The sequence below is a fragment of the Halichoerus grypus genome, chromosome 1 (genome assembly GCF_964656455.1).
Source record: "Halichoerus grypus chromosome 1, mHalGry1.hap1.1, whole genome shotgun sequence".
Taxonomy (NCBI): Eukaryota; Metazoa; Chordata; class Mammalia; order Carnivora; family Phocidae; genus Halichoerus; species Halichoerus grypus.
In genome coordinates, this window is record NC_135712.1 from 16,309,340 (window position 1) to 16,334,088 (window position 24,749).

The 24,749-nt window shown below is 37.8% G+C and overlaps 1 protein-coding gene across 2 annotated transcripts; it reads right to left on the minus strand.

Annotated features, from left to right (window-relative positions):
* Positions 1-663: 663 nt before the first annotated feature.
* On the minus strand, positions 664-14,840 carry HEMK2 (HemK methyltransferase 2, ETF1 glutamine and histone H4 lysine). Of its 2 annotated transcripts, XM_036111255.2 has the most exons (6): positions 14,690-14,840; positions 12,596-12,682; positions 11,726-11,816; positions 6,684-6,767; positions 2,373-2,514; positions 664-1,336 (listed from the first exon to the last, which is right to left on the minus strand). In XM_036111255.2, the coding sequence occupies exons 1-6, from the start codon at positions 14,821-14,823 to the stop codon at positions 1,230-1,232; spliced, it is 645 nt and encodes a 214-aa protein (XP_035967148.1). In that variant the 5' UTR covers positions 14,824-14,840; the 3' UTR covers positions 664-1,229. The 2 variants fall into 2 exon arrangements, with proteins under 2 accessions (XP_035967148.1, XP_035967150.1); XM_036111257.2 differs by lacking the exon at positions 6,684-6,767.
* Positions 14,841-24,749: the final 9,909 nt, after the last annotated feature.

The following is a 24,749-nucleotide window of genomic DNA, read 5'->3' on the forward strand; positions in this document are numbered from 1 at the left end:
CTACTGTGCTTCTTTGGACAAGTTATTTGACCTTTCTGAACATCAAAGGAGGGTAATTCCACTCTTTCTGTGCATTGTCCTAAGCATTAAATAAGAATGTGATTTAAAACAATAGTTCTAGGGGCACCTGGGTGGCTCAGTCAGTTAAGTGTCTACCTTCAGCCTAGGTCATGATCTCGGGGTCCTGGGATCAAAGCCCATGTCAGGCTCCCTGCTCCATGGGGAGTCTGCTTCTCCCTCTCCCTCTGCTGCTCCCGCTGCTTGTGCTCTCTGTCAAATAAATAAATAGATCTTTAAAAACAAAAAAAACAAAACAAAACAAAAAACAATAGTTCTAAAATTTGGTGCACTACCTTAAGGAACACTGGGAAGCACGTTTTAAAAGATGCCATTTTTAGGTCTGTTCAGCAGAGGAGTCCAGGGGTCTATGGTCAGGCTCAGGAATTTATAATCTTAAAAAGCTTCTCCAGTTGATTCTGAATATAGCCCAATTAAAAATAAATTCTAGATTCCACTCACTCTGATCCTACACATATAGGCAAGAAGAAAACAGAAATATATGACAAAGGATAAAAGGTAGGAAAAATCTGACCGGGGAGAAACATGGAGGCAGAAGGCATTCTAAGTAATAGAAATAGAATGGAGACAGTGAACAAGTGAAAGTAAATTAAAAAATTTTTTAAATGAAAACCTTTTTAAAATTATACAAGTCATATGTTATCATTGTGCAAATGCTACCATAAGAGAGCAAAAGTCCCCCGTTCCCTCCTGCCACGTACCTTCTGAGATGTTCCGATGTTCACATACACACATACCCTCTCTGCTGGGTTTCAAAATTATACATACAGGATCATACTGTTTTGTAACTTGCTTTTTTCCCTCAATAGTACATTAGGAACACCTTCAGACCTGACTCATGTTTAGTGACTGGATACATCACTCATGTTCAGGTTTTATACGTAAAATGCAAATAATATATGTTCTAAATGCATTTACTAGCACTTACTCAACTATTTCTGTAGGCTTGATTACCTGGGGAAAAGGGAATGCAATGCCCTTCTTTTTCTATATAACCTGACAATTTCACTTGTTAATGAAGAAATGACTTCAGTTTCAAAATATGCCAAATACATTCAGCTTTTCTCTCTATATATATTCACATATATATTCAATATAATATATATTATCAATATATACAATCCAGCATAATACACAGCACACACAGTAAGTTAGGACTTGGTAAACTTCAGGACTGAGAGGAGTTCTTGGCCTGCTTGCCTGGAAAGTGCAATAGTCCCTTGTAGACCTCTTGTCATCATTGTTTTCAAAATTTCTTCTAGAATAAAAATTAAAACAAAAGGTAAAATCCAATTAAAATCATCTAGTGAAGAGTGTATGATCACTAAACAGTTTAATAAGATGATAAACGCAGACTATTTGCAAATTCTACTTATCTGAGAAAACAATGTATACCAAGTAAATTTCTATTAAAATGGACTTTAGTCAAATGGGAGCACCTGCATTTTCAAGGTGTCGTGGAGAACTCTAATCATACTGAATGGCCTTGCTTTGCAGTGGTGGCCTACTCTGGACTCAACAGAAACATTAATTAAACTTGTCGTTATAGCAAGTAATTAGTTTAGTTGCTTGGCTCCAATCCTGGCCTTTCCTTTGGGATGAAAAAAGTCAATGAAAGTAGGGCAAACTGTACAGTGACATTAAACAGTGGAAGTAAATGAAATAGCTTATTTCTTTCAGGTATACTGAAAAAAGCAACACCTTCCCTTTTGTAAATAAGTGATACTAAAAAGACTGAATTAAGAAAATGGACTTACAAACAAAGCAAAACTTAGTAATCATTATGTGATTTGAGGGGCTAAGGACATAAGATGTAAGATGAAAATCAAACTTGTGTACTGAAAGAGAAGAAAGATTATGGTCAATTTAGTACGGAGTCATCTGAAAACCAAGATCTAAAACTCCATACCATGAGCTAGCTTTCATAACAAAAGTTCACATGAACTAAAGAGTACATAGCAGAATTGTCAAGGGCATGTAGACTACAATGTGGAGAGAAAATTCATAATATTCAGGGTGAGGTGTTAAAAGAAGAAATTACAGATTTTGTGTTTGAATATTATTTTATCAATTAGGGGAAAAACTGTCCTCTCCCTTTAAAAAAATACTACTTTCTAAAACCAGAAAAAACTGTATCTTAAAAATCTCTCTTCTTTCAATATGAATGTTATGTTTGTGTGAGCTGTTGTCAGTGATTATATTTACAGTATTTCAGGTTACTTTATAGTCTTTAACATTATTAACTTTTGATTTCAGCAAAGTAAGTGGTTAGAAGATAAAGTAGTCTGGATTACCTGGATTGTTTTCTTTAATGGTAACCAGATAGAATAATCCTCTTGGTGACAGAAGGTCTGGAGCCAGTGGGAAGAATCGGTCCATGACTTCCCGACCATTTCTGCCACCAGCCCAAATGGCTTCTACTCCATGACTTCCTACCTGTGACCATTTAAAAAAGACCGTTTTGTTTTGATTCAAGTTACATTTAGAATCACACACAAAATCTTTTTGACAAGTAACATTCACCAAACAAGTATATACTTTGTATTTTACTGCTGTCCAGGAGGCAGAAAAGTTGAATCTGAGCCCCACCATTTCCTAGCCCTGTGACATTATGGAAGTTTGTCATTTTTGTGAATTAGCTTCCTCCCTTATCAGTGAAACCAGAAAAACAATAGTTTTAACTGTTAAAGTAGAAAAATAGTAACAAATTAATTTTTTCCATTGCTAGGAATAACAGAGGAAATATATTTGAAGTTTGAAAACAGTGCTCTGCAAATATCAAGTGCTTACTAATAGTTGTTACTATTTATGCAATGTTTATATTGATAGACATAGGTGATTCTTATACTTAATACATAACAATCAGGAAGAAACTAAAAGGGAGATCTTACATTATAAGAGATCTACTCTGCAGGAAGTTTGTTGAAACTACATGTCCTGCTGCATCTGGCTCTCTTCTAGATTTAAAGTATGAATTGTACAGACCTTTTTAAGGAACCTATTTAATATATAAAGGTTCACCAAAGCCTTTTTCCCCGTAACGATCTAATTCTATCGTAGAAACAAAACACATGAGAGTTCATACGGTATTAAAAATCTTTAGATTCTTATCACTGTATATCATTTTCAAAACTAAAGAATATTTTGAAAAAAACATTCAAAAACTGTTTTAACCCTAACAATTATTTTCTTTCTTATCCTTCAATGGTTTTGTCCATATTTTAAACTAATTGTATACAATCATGCCTACTGCTTTTATTCATTTAAATGGTATATACTTCTCCATTAAAGTAAATTTATTTATACCTGTAACTATATACATATATTATTTTACAGATAAGGGAAATACATTCATATACCTGCTTTTTTAAAAAATTGCACTTCCCCCTTTTACTGTTTTGCTTGTCTGCTCCTTCCCCATCTTATACACACACACGTTTTTTTCTTTTTTGTCCATGTTTTACAAAGACAGGATTATATTCTATATTTTTACCCCATATCTTGCTTTTCTCACTCAACAATACCTTAAGATGAGCTCTTCATGTGATCAGGTATGGTTCTGATTTACTCTCTTAATGGCTGCCTAGTATTTTATAATGGAAAAGTATAATATCTTATGTAGCTATTGATGAGCATCCAATGCATTCATTTACTTAAATTTTTTGTATCTAATTTTTTAAAAACATTTATTTGTTTCAGACAGAGCGAGCGAGAGAGAGAGCAAGGGAGCAGAGAAGGGGCAGAGGGAGAGAATATCCAAGCAGCCTCATGCTGAGCGCAGAGTCCCATGTGGGGCTCGATCGCACAACACAGAACATCAGGACCTGAGCCAAAACCAAGAGTCGGATGCTTAACCAGCTGAGCCACCCAGGAGCCCCTTTTTGTATCTAATTTAAATTATTCTGATATCTATCATAAACTTTTCAATACAATTTTCCACAAAGTAAATTATATTAGGAAATTTATCAGTTCCTCTGTTTTCTGTCAAGACTTTCCTCCTAGAGACTTCCCTTTCCTGGCATTCCTAGAATTACTTCTTTTTCTGGGGCTCCTGTCTTCCTCTTCCTTGGTATACCCCCTTATTTTGGTGGAGCCCATTCTATGGATGTTTCATCAGATAAAGTAGTCTGTGGACAGAGTGCATGGTGATAAGCCTGTCTTTCGTTATCCTCTTCCAGAATGGACTAGTATCCCTCTGTGCTAGACCCTGTTTATATGCCTCCCCAGGGATGCTCAGCCAGGTTTATCTGCTTCCCCCTAAGGGAAGATCTCCTGGCACCAAGCACATTCTTATAGACCACAGAGGGAGGGTTTCCATCTTCACACGGAGGAGTCATGTTTGGTCATCTGCTATTTGCCTGCTACCTGAGCCTTGCTGTACCTGCTCTTGATCCTTCATAGCTCACAGGCACAAGCCAGAAGTGCCTAACCTCATGTTTCTACATATACTAGTAAGTAGAGCCACAATTTTTTATATGCACAGACTCCCATTATTTTTATATTATGTATCCTGGATCTAACCTCTAAGTCTCTTATCTTTTGCCTGCATGATTTCCTTTTTTATCTTCAGGCTCTGTGCACTGAAATCTTTCATTTGGTTTCCAGAACACCGATTCAGGTCTTGACAGAGACCAGATTCTCTTTTAATTCATTTCCTAGTGTTTTATTTTGTAAAACATGTTTTTAAGCTCAAGGAAATCTTTGTTGTCCTACACTTTGATTCTGCCGTCCAGCTAACTGCTCAGCTCATGGGAATTATGACACTAGCTCTGGCTGTTGGGACTGTGAAAGAGCCGAGGTCCTGCCTCCTCTCAATCATCTCCATGTTCCAGCAGCTGTAAGGCTCAGGAGAAGCAACTATGTAGCTTAGTAGTGGGAATGTGGGAGAAAGGAAGCCCATTCATGTCCCCATGTTCCCAGAATCTCCTCTTCATTCACTAGTCTTGCCAGAAGTTTGTAGACCTGATGGACCATGATTTACTTAACTACATCTCCTCTGTTACATATATAGGTTCATATTATTTGTCATAAATAAACATGCAATAAACATATTTTTGTGAATGTCAACTTTTATTCTACTGTTGAATGATTTTTTTTTTTTATTTTTTTTTATTTTTTTTATTTTATTTTATTTTTTTTAAAGATTTTATTTATTTATTTGAGAGAGAGAGAATGAGAGACAGAGAGCATGAGAGGGAGGAGGGTCAGAGGGAGAAGCAGACTCCCTGCCGAGCAGGGAGCCCGATGCGGGACTCGATCCCGGGACTCCAGGATCATGACCTGAGCCGAAGGCAGTCGCTTAACCAACTGAGCCACCCAGGCGCCCTTTTTTTTTTTTTTTTTTTTTAAAGATTTTTATTTATTTACTTGAGAGAGAGAGAGAACATGAGGAGGGGGTGGGCAGAGGGAGAGGGAGAAGCAGGCTCCCCACCGAGCAGGGAGCCTGACGCGGGGCCCGATCCCAGGACCCCGGGACCACGACCCGAGCCGAAGGCAGACGCTCAACGACTGAGCCACCCAGGTGCCCCAATGATTTTTTTTGTTTTAAGATTTATTTATTTATTTATTTGTCAGAGAGAGACAGCGAGAGAGAGAGCGAGCGCACAAGCAGGGGGAGCGGCAGGCAGAGGGAGAAGCAGGCTCCCCGCCGAGCAAGAAGCCTGACTTGGGACTCGATCTCAGAACCCTGGGATCATGACTCTAGCTGGAGGCAGAGGCTCAAACGACTGAGCCATCCAGGCGTCCCTTGAATGATTTTCTTAAATTATATCTCAAGGACTGAAATTACTGGACTGAAACATTTTTATCACTCTTGATATTTATTCACATAGTCCTTTCCTAAAGAGTTGTATTAAGTTGCATTGCCCTCAATCTCTGTTCACCTTATGACTTTCCTTCTCAAATGGGTTCCTGTGTCAGAGGAGCAACAAGTTCTTAGTTGCTTAGCTGCCCTTAGTAGTAATAGCAGCTACAGAGACTTCTGCCATCTTTGTAGAGGAGAATGTAATGTTTATCAGCCTTGCCAGAGAACGATTCATCAATGAATAAAACAGGATCATGAATAATTCAAGGAAAGCTAGCCTTAGTTTGTTATTAAACTTTGTCTGCCTTGACCATTCTCTCTTTAAATTGGGATATGATTTACCGCTTCATTATTGAGATTTTCCAAATCATATATTTCAAGATGTTTCTTTTCCCTACCTGAAATAAGAGTCACCCCCCCAACACCTGTGAAAGGAGGAAATTGTTGACTTTCAGAAAGAATTCCTATAATGAATTTAAGGATGATTTAAAATATTGTTTTGCAAATTTGCCATTCATGGTAAAGGACACACACATGCAAATTTAAATATATGGCCTGATTTCGATGGGAATTTTAAGGATGAATATGGGTCACTGTATTTCCATGTCTACCAACATACTTAATTATGAGATTTGAGATTCCTTTCCTATGTCTACCAACATACTTAATTATTGACAATTAGGAATAATATCAGACCAGTCTGTGTTAATCAGCAGCTGACTAATGTCATATAATGAAGTTCATTTGATTTTAAAGAAAATAGCTGAAAATATTAATAATTAAATCTTGTTACATGTCTTACCTCTTCAGGTGGAGTCACTACATAGGGGGGATTAAACACCAGAAGATCAACTTTTTCCTTCAATCTTGGTAGTAAGCCTTTGACCTAAAGGTTTCAATAGTCAGAATTTTAAGCTGGATTCAGAATTAAAATAGATAAATAAATAAATCTTTTTACAGAACAATGTGTTAGAGGGCTAAAATTGTAGACCGAGATGGAGATAAATATTTTTACATTTTCATTCAGATACAGATTATATGCATTTACCTAAAAATAGGAAATTAAACTATTTAACAGAATGAACATAAAATGTCCAAAAAGCCTCTGCTTTTTGACAGCTCAGATGTTTACACTCTGGGTTCACTTTTAGAATATTAAATAAGGAAGCAAGCTCTCCTATGTTCTATATCGATATACATATACTTTAAAGCTATTGCTCTAACTTAAACATTTATTTTCTGTAACCAAGAGAAATGTTTTATGAGATGACAAAAAACAACAGAAAACACATATATATAAAAATATATATACATATATGTGTATATGTATTTATATTTGCTTTCTACTTTAATCACTCATAAATATACTGGCTGGAACAATTAGATATCAAAGAAAGGGCTAAAAAAAGTGGAAAAGACACTGAAAATCTCAGTTGTTTGGCATTTTGTAAACCTTTAAACAACTGGGTACAATTTTCTATGGAACCACAACAAAAATGTCTTTTTAAACAAAGTGCTTTTAGGGCACAATGCCATTTAAAGTATTCCCTGGATCCCTCTGATGACTGAATTACACACATACTCACAAAATCACATCTGGTCATGTCACCCCGCACTGTCACAGGTACAGTAAAGTAAAAACACTGTATCTGGATAGGTTTTCACCCCTAAAGCCATTTCCTTCAATTACCACTTTGTACAGACTCTTGCCCATGAATTCTGAGGCTGTTTCTTTTTTTTTTTTTAAAGATTTATTTATTTGAGAGAGAGAGCAAGCGCACGTGCGCACATGCAGGAACGGGGTAGAGGGAGAGGAAGCAGACTCCCCACTGAGCTCGGAGCCTGATGCGGGGCTCGATCCCACAAACCCTGAGATCATGACCTGAGTTGAAATCAAGAGTCGGACACCTAACCGACTGCGCTTAACCGACTGCACTTAACCGACTGCGCCACCTAGGTGTCCCCTGAGGCTGTTTCTTGAGATGGAATAGCTGAAGTACTTCAAGGCAGGGTCCAAGTGTTAGGTATTTTATTAACATTCTTATAATTCTCCCATATATGCACAGGGACCTACCATTATTTACTAAATATTTTTCATTAAATGGACCTTTTTCTGTTAAGTAAGTTTGTTCTAAAGGGAAATCAGTATTACTTCCTGGAAATAGAAATGACTACAAGGATAAATGTGATATAAATAAAAAACTGTTATGGTTATAGTTACTGCTGCCAGTCTGAGAGTGACCCAGGTCATCTGTCTCTTTGTTAAAGAGACATCTGCAGGGAAGCCTGGGTGGCTCAGTCGGTTAAGCATCTGCCTTCAGCTCAGGTCATGATCCCAGAGTCCTGGGATCAAGCCCCGCATCAAGCCCCTCATTGAGCCCCACATGGAGCCCCGCATCGAGCCCTGCATCAAGCCCCGCATCGGGGTCCCTGCTCAGCGGGGAGCCTGCTTGTCCCTCTCCCTCTCCTGCTCGTGCTCTCTCACAGCCTCTCTGTCTCTCAAATAAATAAATAAATAAATAAATAAATAAATAAAATCTTTAAGAGAAAAAAAAAAGCGAGACATTTGCAAGTGTTTAAAAGGTGTTAAAACTGAGACCTTCTCCCAGATGTAATCAAAATGGCTGAAGGAGAATTAGAGAGGAAAGAGCTTTTACATTATGTGATTCAAAGTTATTTAATACTCAGTCATACCATCTCAGTACTGGGCACATCACTGGGCTATTTACACACAGCATGAAACACTGCCTCACAACTTCCATTTTATCCAGGTTTCTAAAAGCAATTCTATGTTTGTCATCATAAGAAGCCTGTTAACTATACAGTTCAAAGAAAACACGCGAATAGCATCTTTGAGGAGATGTTACAGGTAACTTTTCTTTCCCTATTCATTTAAAAAGTGAAGAATAACATTTTTGAGGGAAGTGATTCAGGTATACCCTTGTCTGCAAGTAGGAAGATGACTGGTGAATCTGCTGTTCCTTTCAGTAGCGATACTGCAGTGAGGAAATACATCTGAAATAACCAAAAGCTTTACTTTCAATTACATAAAGAAATTAAGTTTCTCACATTGTAAAGAAAAAGCTCAGAAGGTAATTTTCCAGAAATGTTGAGTAAGGAAACTAGAAAAGAATTTGCTTTGTAATTGTTTATGGCTCTGAGGTACTATATACTAATAATCATTGCAGTACTGGATTTTAAATAAAGGAAAAAATGGATATTAAAACATGGAAAATGAGGTAGTTTACAAAGAAAATGGATTTAAATAAGAAAGTCACGGTAGGCTGGATATAAGGTCTAATCACACACATCTCTCACCCATCCACATTCAGCTTTTGGGTGGTCTCAGAGCATTAGAACAGATCCAAGAATTGGGAAGTAAGCAAAAAAGCCCTCTGACAAGAAGTTTTAAATCCATATAGCAAAATGTACTTTATTCATATGAGAGGCTCTTTTTCAGAGCCCCTGAACTCTTAGTTTAATTTTTTTTTTTTTAAAGGAGCACAAGCAGGGGGAGTGGGAGAGGGAGAAGCAGGCTTCCCGCGGAGCAGGGAGCCCGATGTGGGGCTCGATCCCAGGACTCTGGGATCATGACCTGAGCCGAAGGCAGACACTTAACAACTGAGCCACCCAGTCGCCCCGAACTCTTAGTTTATTTTTTTAAATTTTTTTTATTTTTTTTTTAAAGATTTTATTTATTTATTTGAGAGAGAGAGAATGAAAGAGAGCACATGAGAGGGGGGAGGGTCAGAGGCAGAAGCAGACTCCCCGCCGAGCAGGGAGCCCGATGTGGGACTCGATCCAGGGACTCCAGGATCATGACCTGAGCCGAAGGCAGTCGCCCAACCAACTGAGCCACCCAGGCGCCCCCGAACTCTTAGTTTAAATACAAGTTTAACTAAATCACTTGTTCGGTATTCTAGCACAGAGCACACGGAAAGAGAGAGCGAAAATGCCACCAACAGGTAATAGTAAAATAAGACAACATAAAGCAAGTGAAGAGAGAGACAAAGAGGAGAGGAAATAAAAACTCAAAATCACTGCAGGCTCTAGCTACTCAGTGTAAAGACAGAAAGCCCTGAATAAGCCTCATTATCACAGCTAGCACGGAATAGTAACTAAGGTTCATATTAATGACCCTGAATCAATCAAAGGTAAAGTTATGTTTAGTTTGTTTTAGGAATATAAGGAAAGGCATATGACATGTCTGAAAAAAGTCTTTTTTCTAAAACTAAAAAAGAAGCAAAATGAAAGTACTACTTTGTAAACAGGTAAGCTTAGTTATCCAAAACAATGACTTTGTATCATGGCTGTGATAATCTATGCTCAGTGTTCTGAATATAAACAAACGTAGAGTTTTGTAAGTGGATCATAATACCTATGCTAATGCCTACTTCCTTCTTTCTTTGTCGGTACTCAGTGTCACCATCACCTTGAACCACTGAAAGAGCTGACTCTGGCATGGACTACCACGAGCCATGTCCTGAAACAGCTGTGAGACCCCTAGATTTAAATTAGCATGGTCTGGGCTTAAATTCTGTATTTATCACTTTATTAGTTATGTGACTTTAAAAAAAAATGAACCTCACCTCAGTTTCTACCTCTGTTAAAAAAAAAGATATTCTGAATTTCTTATATCTCTAAAGTTTTATTATATCAAAAACATATATTTAACACTAATCATGGACACATTAAAGAAACAAGTTAAAATTTTAAAGGGCAAAACCACCACAGTGATCCCATGTAAATCACCTGAGTACCTTTCTTGATAATCTAGTTTTTAATAGCAGTAACAAGTTCTAATAGGTAAGAATTTCTTACATATTTGGCTTAATTCCTTCCAAGCTGAAAAGTCATTTGTGAGTTTAAAAAAGCAGAAAAGCTAAATACTCTTACCACTGTAAGAATAATACAGGTCAAGAAGCACAGAAAGCATTTTTCTTATCCCTACCTGGTACATGCTGTTATGATTTTTTGCTTGCAAAAAAGGACTTATAACAACAACAAAAGTCCAAAATTATCCAAGTCTTACTAATTAAAATATTAAAGGAAAACTGCAACTGGAAAATATATGTGTAACTTAAAATAAAATGATGGTTCTGTAATTGTGATGTGTCGTTTTTACCTGCCCAGGCCTCATTCCCCTCTTTCTTCTGATTTTATCTCCTTGATCTCTATTGGGTAAGCTCTATCTCCTCTCATTCTCAATCCATGTGGCTTGGGTAGGGCTTATGCCAATGCAGCTGCCGGGGTGGGACTATGACTCAGGCCTAAACCAGTCATCTCCATATTTCGATCCCTTTTGGCCATAGTGAGAGATTGAGAGATGGTATATGATCTAAGATGATCGAAGCAATACTCATTCTGGGGCTTGTTAGACTAACTGAATAGAAAGAGTTTCTTTCCATGGAGGGGTGAGGGAGGTGTTTGCTGAGAAATAAGATACAGACATGCAAGTATCTTCTTACCATGAAGGGAAAGACTACCTAGAAATAGAGCCAATAGAGAAGTTCAGAGCTAAGAAAAAGATGCCTATCATATCATTTGAGTTCCTGGAGCCAGCTGTGCCTGAAGCCACACACTCTCCTTACTTAAGCCAGTGTGAACTGGATTCTCTGTCACTTCTGACCAAAAGATGACTGATCCTTCCAAGACAGTAGAAATTCCCTTTGAATTTTGGACAAGATGAATTACAACAGTCAAGAATTTACTTTGTAAATTATGGGGTATACTATTTAGTGGATTAAAAGTTAATTAATTAATCACCCAAGCTTCTTTGACCTAACCATCTTAACCTTAACTTATTTGAAAAGGAAATCAACTATCATTGGACGAACAGCTCACCAAGTCTGTAATTACTGGTTGAATGTGGACTTTGTTACAGTGTGCCGTCTCCAGAGTGCAAGCTGCTGCCTCAGGATGGATGTCAGTGCACCTAGAAACAGAAGAGAAAGAACACTATCTTACGACCATGAGGCAAACCTATTACTGAAAAATTAAAAAATGTTCCACTGCTTTTATACAAAGCAGATTTAGAAAAAAATTAAAATGCTTTAATAATGGTGAAGGAAAAAAAACAAAGATTTGTTATATTAATGAAAAAGAATGTTATATTGATAAAATGTGCAAGAGTAGAAAATATACATACATGCATACACATCTGAAGGCATTTACTAAATTATGAATCCAATGAATACTATGCTATCACAAAAATGAAATTTAAAAGGAATTTTTGAAAAATAGTCATGATACAATATTAAAGATTTTTTTTTAAAGATTTTCATGATACAATATTAAATGAAAAACATAGGAAATGGGGAAAAAAAAGAAACATACTTGGACCACGTGTGGTAGAATTGGAAGTGACTTTTATTTTCTTCTTTACACTTTCCATATTCTCAAATTTTCTTAAAAAATTTAAGTAACTTCCAATTTTTTCTGGTAATCAGACTATTTACCTAAAAAATTTCAAATTTAGAAATACCCTAAAATTATTTTGTTGCTTCTATAATTACGTAGTATGATGGAACAGTTTTGGACATGCAGTTATAATTTTTAGGGAAGAATAATTTACAATCTGAGTCCTTACTACACTTAAGTAGACCCTTTCAGATATATATTATTTATTTACAAAAATGATTTCATTTGAGCGGTTATACCCCTAGTGAATTTCTTAGTGGAAGATATGGATGAATTTGATATACTTACACTTACATGTACAAAGCTTGAGGACCTATCATAGAGGCTAGGAATGCAGATACCACTCCAGACCCTGAACCTACTTCAAGGCATATTTCCACTCTAAAAAAAGCAAAATAAAATAAATATGAGTATAGTAGGATAAAAATATACATCCCAGAAAATGACTCTCAATCTACTTTTAATATGTATTTCTCCAGCATCCCTTGTCCACAAATATATGGAAATATAAAAGAAATTTATAAACACACTAATTTCTGACAACTACTTCGTGCTCATTTAATTCTGTTTAACTCAAAATTGTTTGGAGTTTGTAATTTAAGTCCATAAAATAGATGGCTTTCAATTAATTTCTACAAAACATCACATAAAAATTATGGAATAAGGTTGAGGGTTGAAAATATTAATATGAAAAACATCAACCCTTCTCACAAGGAGCTCCTAGTTTAGTATTTCCCCAAAATGATAGGGTTAGTAGTATTACATTATTTATTTATGAAAGATGTTTTCTCTCTCATTTAAAAGTACAGAACATTCACAAATGCATTAGCATATCCTAGGGAAAAAAAATTCCTTTCTCTTAATAGATTTAGAGCAGCAAAGAAATTCCTTATTCGTACAGCTGTACATTGAACTGGAAAAATATCAGAGTATCTGATCTTAGAATATTAGTAGTAACTTTAACATGCTTTTGAATAAATTCATTATACTGTATTTTATCCTTCAATTAAATTTATTTCCCTGCCTATAATCTACATATGCATCAAAAGCACCAATTATTTCTATCACAGAAATGGGTTTGATGGGATTTAGGAGGTCTCTCCAGCAACTAACTCCTCAAACAACTATCCAACTACAAACTCTAGCAGCTTCTAACTTCTGGAACCAGTCCACATTATCTGACAAAACTTTATTATTCTGTGGGAAGGTCTGTTGAATCTTACCAGGCAGCTTTTATTTGAAAATAACTATCATGCTTTCATAAACAGAATTCCAAGACCAGAAATAATCTGACTTCACAACAAAATCAGCTCCTTTCACAGCAATTGCAATGCAATTTGTGTTTCTAAATCTTTCGGGGGTATCTTGAGACTAAAAGACAAATTATAAAAATCAGTACTGTACCATTCTATATTCCAGTAAATCCCAAAGTTCCATCGTTTACAATGGAAAGCTAGTTTAGTAAGAGTTGGGGCATTTTATATATGGAAAAATCTGACCAGGTTTAAGAGAGAGAAATAAAATATAGAAATATAGATCTATGAAGCCTGACAGCTGTTTCATCTTGAGAAAACCAATTTCAAGTCCTGATCTTTAAATAAATCTAATTACTCAAATTCCTTTCATTAAAAAAATTACAATGTAGGTATTCATTCTTTTAATGTCATTTAAAATTTATGGGGGCACTTGAACAAGTCAATTTTATTATTTATAAAGTGCTCGGGAAAATTCCCGAGCACTTTATAAATAGCTAGCTATGTAGCTATTTACATTTTTAAGTTAAATGAAAAACTACGTTCTGCGTCGCACTAGCCACATCTCAAGGGTTCGGTAGCCACACACGGCTAACTGGCTATCGCTACGGGGCACAGAACGCTGTTCAGTGGGTTTAAAAATGCTTCTCCACGCCTGGATCTCCAGCCTCATTTCATTTTTGTGCCCTTCCGTTGCTACAGGGTGCTTTTGTGTACTGAGTAAATTAAATACGACGCAGCTTTTAATATTTACTAAAAAAATTAGTATTAATAAGCAATATTTTCGGAATATTTGGTTTTTGAACGTGTTATAATATCGCTGCTCTCGGGGGCTTGTGTTCTTCAGACTAACAGCTGAAAGGAAAAGATGTACATATGCCGGCGTGAAAAGGAGCTATGGAGCTCCTGCGACCAAAACAACACCTTCGCAAAAGCAGGTAGCTCCCTGGCCCGCTCATTACAGGTAACTACAGGAAAGTCGTCTGTAACTGCGTTCTAGTGTCAGTGTTCGCCAAGTATGCGGACACCGCCTCCTCGGGGCAGACAGCACCCCTCCTTTCCTTGGCTCTCCTTCAACACCATCTCTCCAGGACGCCCGAGCCCTCTCCCGCGGGGACCCTCGCCCCCCTCGCACCCCTTCAGCTCGGCCGCTGCTGCCTCGAGCGCGTCCAGCAGCAGGAACGTATCCTCCGCGGGCTCGTACACATTGCTGAAGGCGCCGCGGCCCACGTGCCCATGCAGCGGCGTGGGGAAGCTCGGAGACGCCATCTTCCTTCTCTCCGTCCCACGCGCATGCGCCAAAATTGCGCGTGCGCAGGCCCGGCAGTGGGGGGCGGGGCGCCGGAGGCGGAGAGAAGAATCCGGGCTTGTCACTTCTAACGGTTTGTCAGTAAATGCTCTTGGAATTTCTAAGTAACCAGTTATATGATCTGCAACTGCTGACATTTGCTTTCTTATTTCGAATATTTAAATTTATTTCATTTTGTAGATTAGCACTTGATGCAGGGCATCCTCGATTGTTTTTGACTAAGGGGAGTGTTTTTATTTCTTTATTCTCCATTTAAAAGTTTTCTTCTATTTCTTGTTTGCAAAGAATTGAAAAAAATACATAATGGTTACTAAATTTTACTTTTTTTTTTTTTACATCAGCTGAACTTTAAGCTTTGAGCTTTTAAGATTAAGATTTTTTCTCATTTAATTTTTTTCTGTAGTATATTATAAAAATTACCTTCCTGATGTTAAATCATGAAGGCACTCTTTTTAACTCAAGCAAGATGATTTTTCTTTTAATACCCTGCTGAATTTGGAATGCTAATAATCTAGCTCTGTTTGATTATGCTATCCTCACAGGATGAGTTAGGACATTGTTTCTGGAACATTTGGTAGAACTCACCCATAAAATTGGATGGATTTAGTGCTTTTTTTTTAGTTGATGGTTCTCTGAGTTTTGGGGCATCTTCTAGGTTATTAGACTATTCAGGCATTTGCATTCTTTTTGAGTCAATTTTTGAAATTTCCCAATGAAACATTTTTACATCTAGTATTTAAAATTTGAGTAATAAAAATACAGAAAAGTACTCAGATTCCATTTTTTAAAACCCTGAGTACTTACCACCCAGAATTGACAATTAATAGTACTTTCTCATATTTCCTTAAGAGTTTTTATTTTATTTTTAAAATACATATTATACTATATATTATTATTTTAAATGTATGTTAAATATAATATTTATTATAGGGAATTAGCTCACATGATCATGGAGACTCACAAACCCAAAATCTGCAGAGCCAATTTCCCATCCTTAGAAGAGTTTTTAAATATATGAACTAACATATTACAGATGAAGTGGATGTTCTTTCTGCATTCGCCTTCAGTTCCATTTTGTAAACCTCTTTCCAACCTGACTTCTGTCATGAATTTAGCATGTATCCCTCCAATCGATGTTTTTATGCTTTTACATTCAGATATTCATGAGCAGTGTATGGTTAGTGTGTTTTCAAATTTGTTTCAGTGGTAATAGGTTGGACAAACTGTTCTTCCCATTTCTTTTTCACTGAAAATTTTCACTCTGTGTTTTCATATATAATAAAGTTAGTTTATTCCTTTTCATTGACAGATAGTATTATATGAAAATATAAAATATCCTATCCGGAATGGATAAATATCTATTGGTAAACATTTAGTCCTCTCCAGATTTTCACTATTATAAACAATACTGTAATTAACTTTCTCAAACATGTTTTTTTCTGATCCTGTACAAAAGTTTCCTGGGATTCAAGCCAGAATGGATTAGCATGTTGTATACACATTTTCAATTTTACTAAAAAACATTTTCAAATTTCCAAATTTCTTTCCAACCATTGTGCTTGGTTGGTGGCAGACTTAATATTTGATTTAATATTATTAGACTTATTTTTAAAATTTATTTTAAATTGAATTGGCCTGATTGTGGTTGAGTTTAGGCATGTGTTCATATGATCCTCATTTGAATTTATTCCTTTGTGAACTGTCTGTTCATTTTTGCTTATTTTTTTCCTTTTTAATTTTGTTTTCATTTTCGTCAAAGTTGATACAGGTAATTTAATAGGCCCAATAGTGCTACATGAGTTACTATGAAAAACAGTCCAGTCTAGTACACCAGCATCTAATTTCTCATGTCTCATTCTCCAGAGATGACCATTTTCAACTTTTAGCTGTTTCTTTGGCCATTTGTCCATATCTCTATGTACCAAGCTTATAATGATATTACTTCATTTCTCAATTTTTGCATTATCTGTTGAGTTCCCATGATAGAAGGTAAAGTTCACGTGAGAGAAGGCAAGAAGTTGATTCTCCTGCTGCCAGTAAACAAGTGTAATTGCCAGGCCCCCTCTTCCTATCTTCCCAATATGGTTATACTGTGATTGATTGATTGATTTTTACATTATTCTGTCTATAGAAATGCTACCTGGAACTCATTTCTCTATTACACCTGTTACTTTTCTTCCTTGCACAACTTTTTGCTTTCCCTTGAAGTTAATAATCATCTGGTGTATTACTTTCCTAGGTTTGCCATAACAAATTACCACAAACTGGATGGCTTAAAACAACAGAAATTTATCCTCTCAGTTCTGGAGGACAGAAGTCTGAAATCAAGGTGGTGGCAGGGCCATGCTCCCTTATGAAGGCTCTAGGGAAGAATCCTTCCTTGCCTCTTGTAGCCTCTGGTGGTTGGCAGCAATCGGCCTTCCTTGGCTTGCAGCAGCAGCATAACTCCCATTTCTGCCCTGGTCTTCATGTGGACTTCTTTCCCAAGTGTCTTTTCTTTCTCCAAACCTCTTTCCTTATAAGGACACCAGTCATGGGGTTTGGGGCCCACCCTAATCCAGTATAACCTCATTTTTTTTTTTTAAAGATTTTATTTATTTGACAGAGAGAGACAGTGAGAGAGGGAACACAAGCAGGGGGAGTGGGAGAGGGAGAAGCAGGCTCCCCACCAAGCAGGGAGCCTGAGGCGGGGCTCGATCCCAGGACTCTGGGATCATGACCTGAGCTGAAGGCAGATGCTTAATGACTGAGCCCCCCAGGCACCCCTAACCTCATTTTAACTTGATTACATTTGCAAAGACAGTCACACACACACACACACACACACACACACACACACACACACGCATGCGGTTGGGTGGGAGAGTTTAGGATTTCAGCACATCTTTTTGGGGGGATGTGATTGAACCCACAACACCTAGTACTAACTGCTCTTTCATTTGCATAGTTTTCCATATAACACAGTTCAGCCTCAAAGTCTTTTCTAGTTGTTTACCCCCTGCCTGCCCTCTACCCCATCCCAGTACATTTAAAGACATTGAGCATTCTGGTTATTTCTGTCTAATCTCTTTAGGCACCAATATATGTCTCTAGGATTCATCCCTGGGTTCTGTTTCTTCAGCTCTATCCTTAGGCTAGCCCTTGCTCTGGTACCAGGATGGCTGCATCTTACAGCTTCATACCATAAATTCAGTGGCAGAGGTCTTTTTAGTTGCTTGCGCTAAAGTCCTGTCATTTACTCCTTCTTATTGGCCCCAAATGGGTCCTGTGCTAATGCTTGAATTGATCCTGTGGCCAGGTAGATGATGAAGTGATTTCCTCACACCTGTCTTGGGGCCTGGAGGGAGACCTCATCACCACCAGATAGCCAGAATGGTACTCCAAGAGCAAAATCATGGCACTGATATGGGTGCTGGGCAAAAACACAAAGTGCATACTACATGGAAGCGTCTCACAGATGGTTGGTGATTACTTCCCTCTGGCTTGCTATTGCCTTTTTGTTTTGTTTACAATATTTTTTACTATGCAGATATTTAAAAACGATTAAATCTATTTTGGGGGGTTTCTGATTTTTGTGCTGTGCTTAGAAAATGCTCTCAAAAAAGTTTATTTTCTGGTTTCAAAGTATAGACTTCACTATATTAATTGGATCTACCTCATTAACTAGGTCGTTAGATCTTTTTTTTTTTTTAAGACTTTATTCATTTGTCAGAGACACAAGTAGGGGGAGCTGCAGGCAGAGGGAGAAGCAGGCCCCCACTGAGCAAGGAGTCTGATGCAGAACTCGATCCCAGGACCCTTGGATCATGACCTGAGCCAAAGGCAGACGCTTAACTGACTGAGCCACCCAGACTTCCCCGTGCAAGTCAATTTCTTAATATATATATTATATATTTTTAATATATATTTATATATAATATATATTTGTATAATATATATATTTACATATATATCTTATATATTTTTTACTTTCCATCTTGTTGAATACTTGGTGGACTTTTTCAATATGATCAGTATCTTTCTTTCATCAATTCTGGGAAATCTATATGTTCTTTGATTTTTTCCTTCTCTTCCATTCTCTGTTCTTTTTTTAAAATTTTTTTTAATTTATTTTTTTAATTTTATTATGTCATGTTAGTCACCATTCTCTGTTCTTGTCTGCTGAAATTCCAATCATATAGATGGAGACACACTAGATGTCTTCAGGTCTTTTTGTTTTTATTCTTTCTATCTGCCTTAGATTGGGCTACCTGGAAACGGATGCTGAGATGGAGATCTGCAGACAGAAGGCTTATTGCTAAAATTCTCTAGGAGACAATATCTGGGAGGGAAAGATAAGGAGGGTAGGATAGAGGGAGAAGTTGAGGTGTGTTGCAGTTGTAACAAAGGCCTCAGCTGACTGTTCAGGGAGTTTTGGGCCTGGGATGACCCTTCAGATTGTCCTGAATCCAAGCAAAGGGACCTGTGTGCCTTTGGGGAAAGGACATCAATTTGGGCAAAGCAATTCTCTTTCCCGAGGTTAATTCCTGGAGAGAGACTTGGCTGTGAGCTACCAGCAGCCAACAGGTGGCAGAATGAGTGGGTCCCTGGCAGGGATCTGGACCACAGCCCCCATTATACCATCTCTGTCATTCTGAGTGAAATTTAGGTTTCCAGCTAGCATATCTGCTCTTCAGTTGAATATATTCTGCTTTTTGGCTTATCTATTGAGATTTTTATTTGGTAATCATTTTCTTTTTAAAATATTTTTTTAAATATTTTATTTTATTTTTGTCCGAGAGAGAGAGAGAGAGAGAGAGCACAAGCAGGGGGAGCGGCAGGCAAAGGGAGAAGCAGGCTCCCCGCTGACCAGGGAGCCCGATGCGGGACTCAATCCCAGGACCCCGGGATCATGACCTGAGCTGAAGGCAGATACTTAACTGACTGTGCCACCCAGGTGTCCCGCATTTTCTTTTTTCTAATCCAGGGTTCTTAAAAATAATCTTTTGTTTCATGGATACAATATCCATTCTCCCTCTGAGGTTTTCAATTATACTATTTTCAAAGTTTCCATTTGTTTGCTGTATACATTCTCATTTGGTGACGTTTCCTTTGTTCATTAGCTTGTATGTTACTCTTTCATGGTGTTTGCTTCCTTTAGATGTTTACTTTCTGCTTGCATGGCTATCTTTGTAGTTGAGGTTGGGTCAACCTGCATATGAAGGTAGTATGTACACCAGTCAGCCACAGGGATTGTAGAAGAGGGGGTGTTTAGCTGCCAGACAGGGCATCCCAGTAAGCTTCCCTTAGGGAAGTAGAGCTCCCTCCTCCTCCTGAGATTGACCTCTGGCCCAGCATTTACACCCAATGTGCCAGCCTATCTCTGTTCTCTACTCCAGGTGGGAGGTGATGAAATCAGCCACCCTGGTGGTTGCTCCAGGATTCCTTCCAATAACTTGTGTCCACAGCCTCTACATTTGGAGTTCTTCTAGAATTGCTCCTGGCTTTCCTTTGACAATTATATGCTTTCTACTCTTTTTTCAGGATGGGTGGGACAGTGTAGCACCTCACTGTCCTTTCCATCTTTCTTCTAGAATGCCTTTGTGAAATACTGAGGCTGGAACCCTCAAAACTACATTTTTTTTTTCTTAACATTCCCTTGAAGCTCTCATTTTGGATGTGATTTAGGTTCCACCGATCATTTACAACAAGTGAGTTTTAGAAGGCACAAGTGGAGCAGTGAAGCAGAGGCTGACTTCAGTAGTTTCTGTTATTTCGGCTGGCAAGCCGAGTTGTAGGGGAGCTTGATTTTTCTGCTACGGTGGCGGCAGGGGTCTCAGCATTAGGGCTCTAGCTTCGTTGGCGTTGAGGGGCAGGGCACATCTTTATTTTGCTTCTGTGGATGGTGGCATAGGTGGCCTGGGTCTGGAGCCAGCAGCTGCAGCTAATTCCTTCTGGCAGGGCCAGAAGCTCAGTTCTATAATGTGGCTTTAAGATGCATTCCCGGAAGTTCAGCCCAGAGCTGATCTTCTTCAGACCTCCCAACCACTATGGTACCCATTAGATATCCTGTAATAAATTCCTTTTCACTTACCCAAATTAGAGTGGATTTTGTATGCAGTAAGACCCTCACTGATACACGGGGATTCCTGGCATTTTCTGGGACATTACAGTACTGCTTTCTTATTTCAGAGGTGTTTCAGATTTGTTATTTTAGGGGTGTTGCTAGTGGTTTTGGTGGTATGGCAGGGGGATCAAATGCTTAGGCATTTTGATTTCATCTTCCTAGTGAGAATTCATTTTTCTCAGGGACAACAGAGTTTAATAGCATACTGTAACAAGAGATATGTTTACTCTTAAAAAGGCTTTGGTCCAAGTCTCTTGAAGTATAAGAGATAATATCCTTCTTTTATTTTTTTGGCAAGTTATTTAGCAGGTTCTTGTCCCACCTAAGCCTGGTGCATTTTAACAGAAACCACAAGTTGCAGCTGGTGCTCTCCATGAATCCAAGACTGGCCCCAATCTTGACTAGATTCCAAGTCTCTTCTTGATATAAGGGGACTCTCTAGGAGATTTCAGTTAATTACACCATAGTTTAGTAGTTAATGAAATAATTTATGAACCTAACATAGTTCATTTTCAGTGCATCTTTAAAAATGAGTCTAAATTTTTACAACCAAAGAACTATTTCTAAATATTTTTTGTTTCCATAAAGCATCTGTCCTTCAAGGTTGATCATTACACTTAAAACACTAGGACACAAGCTGGGAGAAAGTATTTGCAAAAGACACATCTGATAAAGGACTGTTATCCAACATTTACAAAGAACTCTCAAAACTCAAGAAGAAGAAAAAAGAACAGATTAAAAAATTTGACAAAAGATCCGAACAGACACCTACCTCACCAAAGAAATGATACAGATTGCAAATAAGCATATGAAAATATATGTCATTAGGAAATCTCAAATTAAAACAATACGATACAACTGTATACCTATTAGAATGGCCAAAATCCAAAACACTGACAACAAATGTTGGTGAGGATGTGGAGCAATCGGAACTCTCACAGACTGCTTTGGAAATGCAAAATGGGATAGCCATTTTGGAAGACAGTTTGGTGGTTTCTTAGAAAGTTAAACATACTCTTACCATACAACCAAGTAATTATGCTCCTTGGTATTTACCTAAATGAGTTGAAAACTTATGTCCACACAAAAACCTGCACAAAGATGTTTGTAGCAGTTTTATTCATAATTGCCCAAACTTGGAAGCAACCAAGTTATTTGGTCCTTTGGTAGGTGAATGGATAAATAAAACAGTGATACATCCAGACAATACAAATATATATTTTTTAAAGATTTCATTTATTTATTGGAGAGAGAGAGAGAGAGAATGATCAGGGAAAGGGGCAGAGGGAGAAGCAGACTCCCTGCTGAGCAGGGAGCCCAATGCAGGGTTCGATCCCAGGACCCTGGGATCATGATCTGAGCCCAAGGCAGATGCTTTAACTGACTGAGCCACGCAGGTGCCCCGGACAATAGAATATTTTTGAGCCCTTAAAAGATATGAACTATCAAGCCATGAAAAGATATGGAGGAAACTTACATCTATATTACTAAGTGAAAGAAGCCAATCTGAAAAGGCTACATATGTTATGATTCTAACTATATGACATTCTTGAAAAGGCAAAACTATAGAGACAGTAAAAAGATCAGTAGTTGTCAGGGGTTGGTGAGAAGGAAGGGATGAATAGGTGAAGCACAGAAGATTTTTAGGGCAGTGAAATTATCTTATATGATATTACTACGGTGGACACATATATACATTTGACAAAACCTTTAGAATGTACAACACCAAGTGTGAACCTTAATGTAAGGGATGGACTTCAGGTGATAATGTGTCAATGTAGCTTCACCGATAGGAACAAATGTATCCCTTTGGGGTGTGTGTGATGTTGATAGTGGGGGAAGCTTGGTGTGTGTGTGTGTGTGTGTGTGTGTGTGTGTGTGTAGGAAGTATATGAGAACTCTTTACTTTGCACTCAGTTTTGCTGTGAATCTACAACTGTTCCAGGGGCGCCTGGGTGGCTCAGTTGTTAAACGCCTGCCTTCGGCTCAGGTCATGATCCCAGGGTCCTGGGATCGAGCCCCACGTCGGGCTCCCTGCTCAGCAGGAAGCCTGCTTCTCCCTCTCTCACTCCCCCTGCTTGTGTTCCCTCTCTTGCTGTGTCCCTGTCAAATAAATAAATTAAAAAAATAAATAAAACTGTTCCAAAAAATAGTCTATTTAAAAGAAACATTATGACACATTAAAAAACTATATTTTTAGGGACACCTGGCTGACTCATTTAGTAGAGCGTGCAACTATTGATCTTGGTTGTGAGTTCAAGCCCCACATTGGGTGGAGAGATTACCTAAAAATAAAATCTTTAAAAATTTTATATTTTTGTTATTTGGTTAGATTTAGAAGGTAATTTTAAGTATTTTTACTAAAATTATACTTAAAAGTAGAGTTAAAAGAGAAGCATGTTTTAGTTAATAAAATGCCTCCTATTATTATTATTATCATCATAATAATTATTATTTGACTTAAAAAATTCTCCATAGGCTTTAGAAATTTTGGGGTGCCTGGGTGGTTCAGTCGGTTACGTGTCTGTCTTTGGCTCAATTCATGATCCCAAGGGTCCTGGGATCAAGCCCTGCATTGCATCTGGCCCCCTGCTCAGCGGGAAGCCTGTTTCTCCCTCTCCCTCTGCCTGAAGCTCCCCCTGCTTGTGCTCTCTCTCTCTGTGTCAAATAAATTTATTTATTTATTTGACAGAGAGAGAGAGCGAGAGCAGGAACACAAGCAGGGGGAGTGGCAGAGGGAGAAGCAGGCTTCCCGCCTAGCAGGGAGCCCAATGTGGGGCTTGATCCCAGGACCCTGGGATCATGACCTGAGCCGAAGGCAGTCGCTTAACGACTGAGCCACCCAGGTGCCCCAAATAAGTAAATAATATAAAAAAAGATATTTAGTGATCAGTGATGTTCATATTGAGAAAAAATATATCTACACTTGACAATATTGCTTTTGTGCTTTGGATGTTGCTATAATGATCTCAGTTAAAAGAATAGGAAAGAATCCCTCTAATACAGCATGGCCAGTACAGTAAGCTGGATGCTTCCCGACAGGACAGCTTTGCTTGCATCAGTCAGCTGAATTGTCAAGATGGTTACTCATCTGCTGGATGATTTCACAACCCTCTTCTTAAATTTGGTTTCTTTGGACACATTTTATCCTGGAAACAAAATCTAGGCTCCATAATACATTCAGAAATAGTAGATTCCTGTCTTTTTTCCAGCTGGTGCTGGTAGGGTTTACACATTTACTCCTGCACCATAGGAACAGCTGCTTGAAAAGCCGAGGGTGCGTTCAATTCCATTACTTTGGCACAATAGAAGGTCACATAAAAGAGGGAGACTCTCTCAGCCTGTCCATAGTTGGAAAATTAATTCTTTCAAGTGCTTTTAAAAAATCTCTACAGGTGGTCAGATCTTATGAACTTAGGACCAGCAATGACCTCATCACCTTCAGCTGGTCTAAAAGTTATCTTTGGCTGCTGAGTACTTTATGAAATCTTGTTAATTATGATTGTTTTTCCTAGTTATAAGTCCTTCTGGATGAATTTTTATAAAACATTTATTTTTATTGCTTACATAACTACATAAAATATTTTCATTGGTGTCAAAATGTCATGTTATTGCCAAACAGATTCCATTTCAATTTCTAGAAATTATTGGAAAGTTAATATTCACATTTTTAATGGCACCCTTGCTGTAGTATTAAATCATGCTTTACTGAAATTTACAACAGAAGTCATAATTACATTGCATTTTATACAGAATAAAGCACAGAATAGACAACCTTTC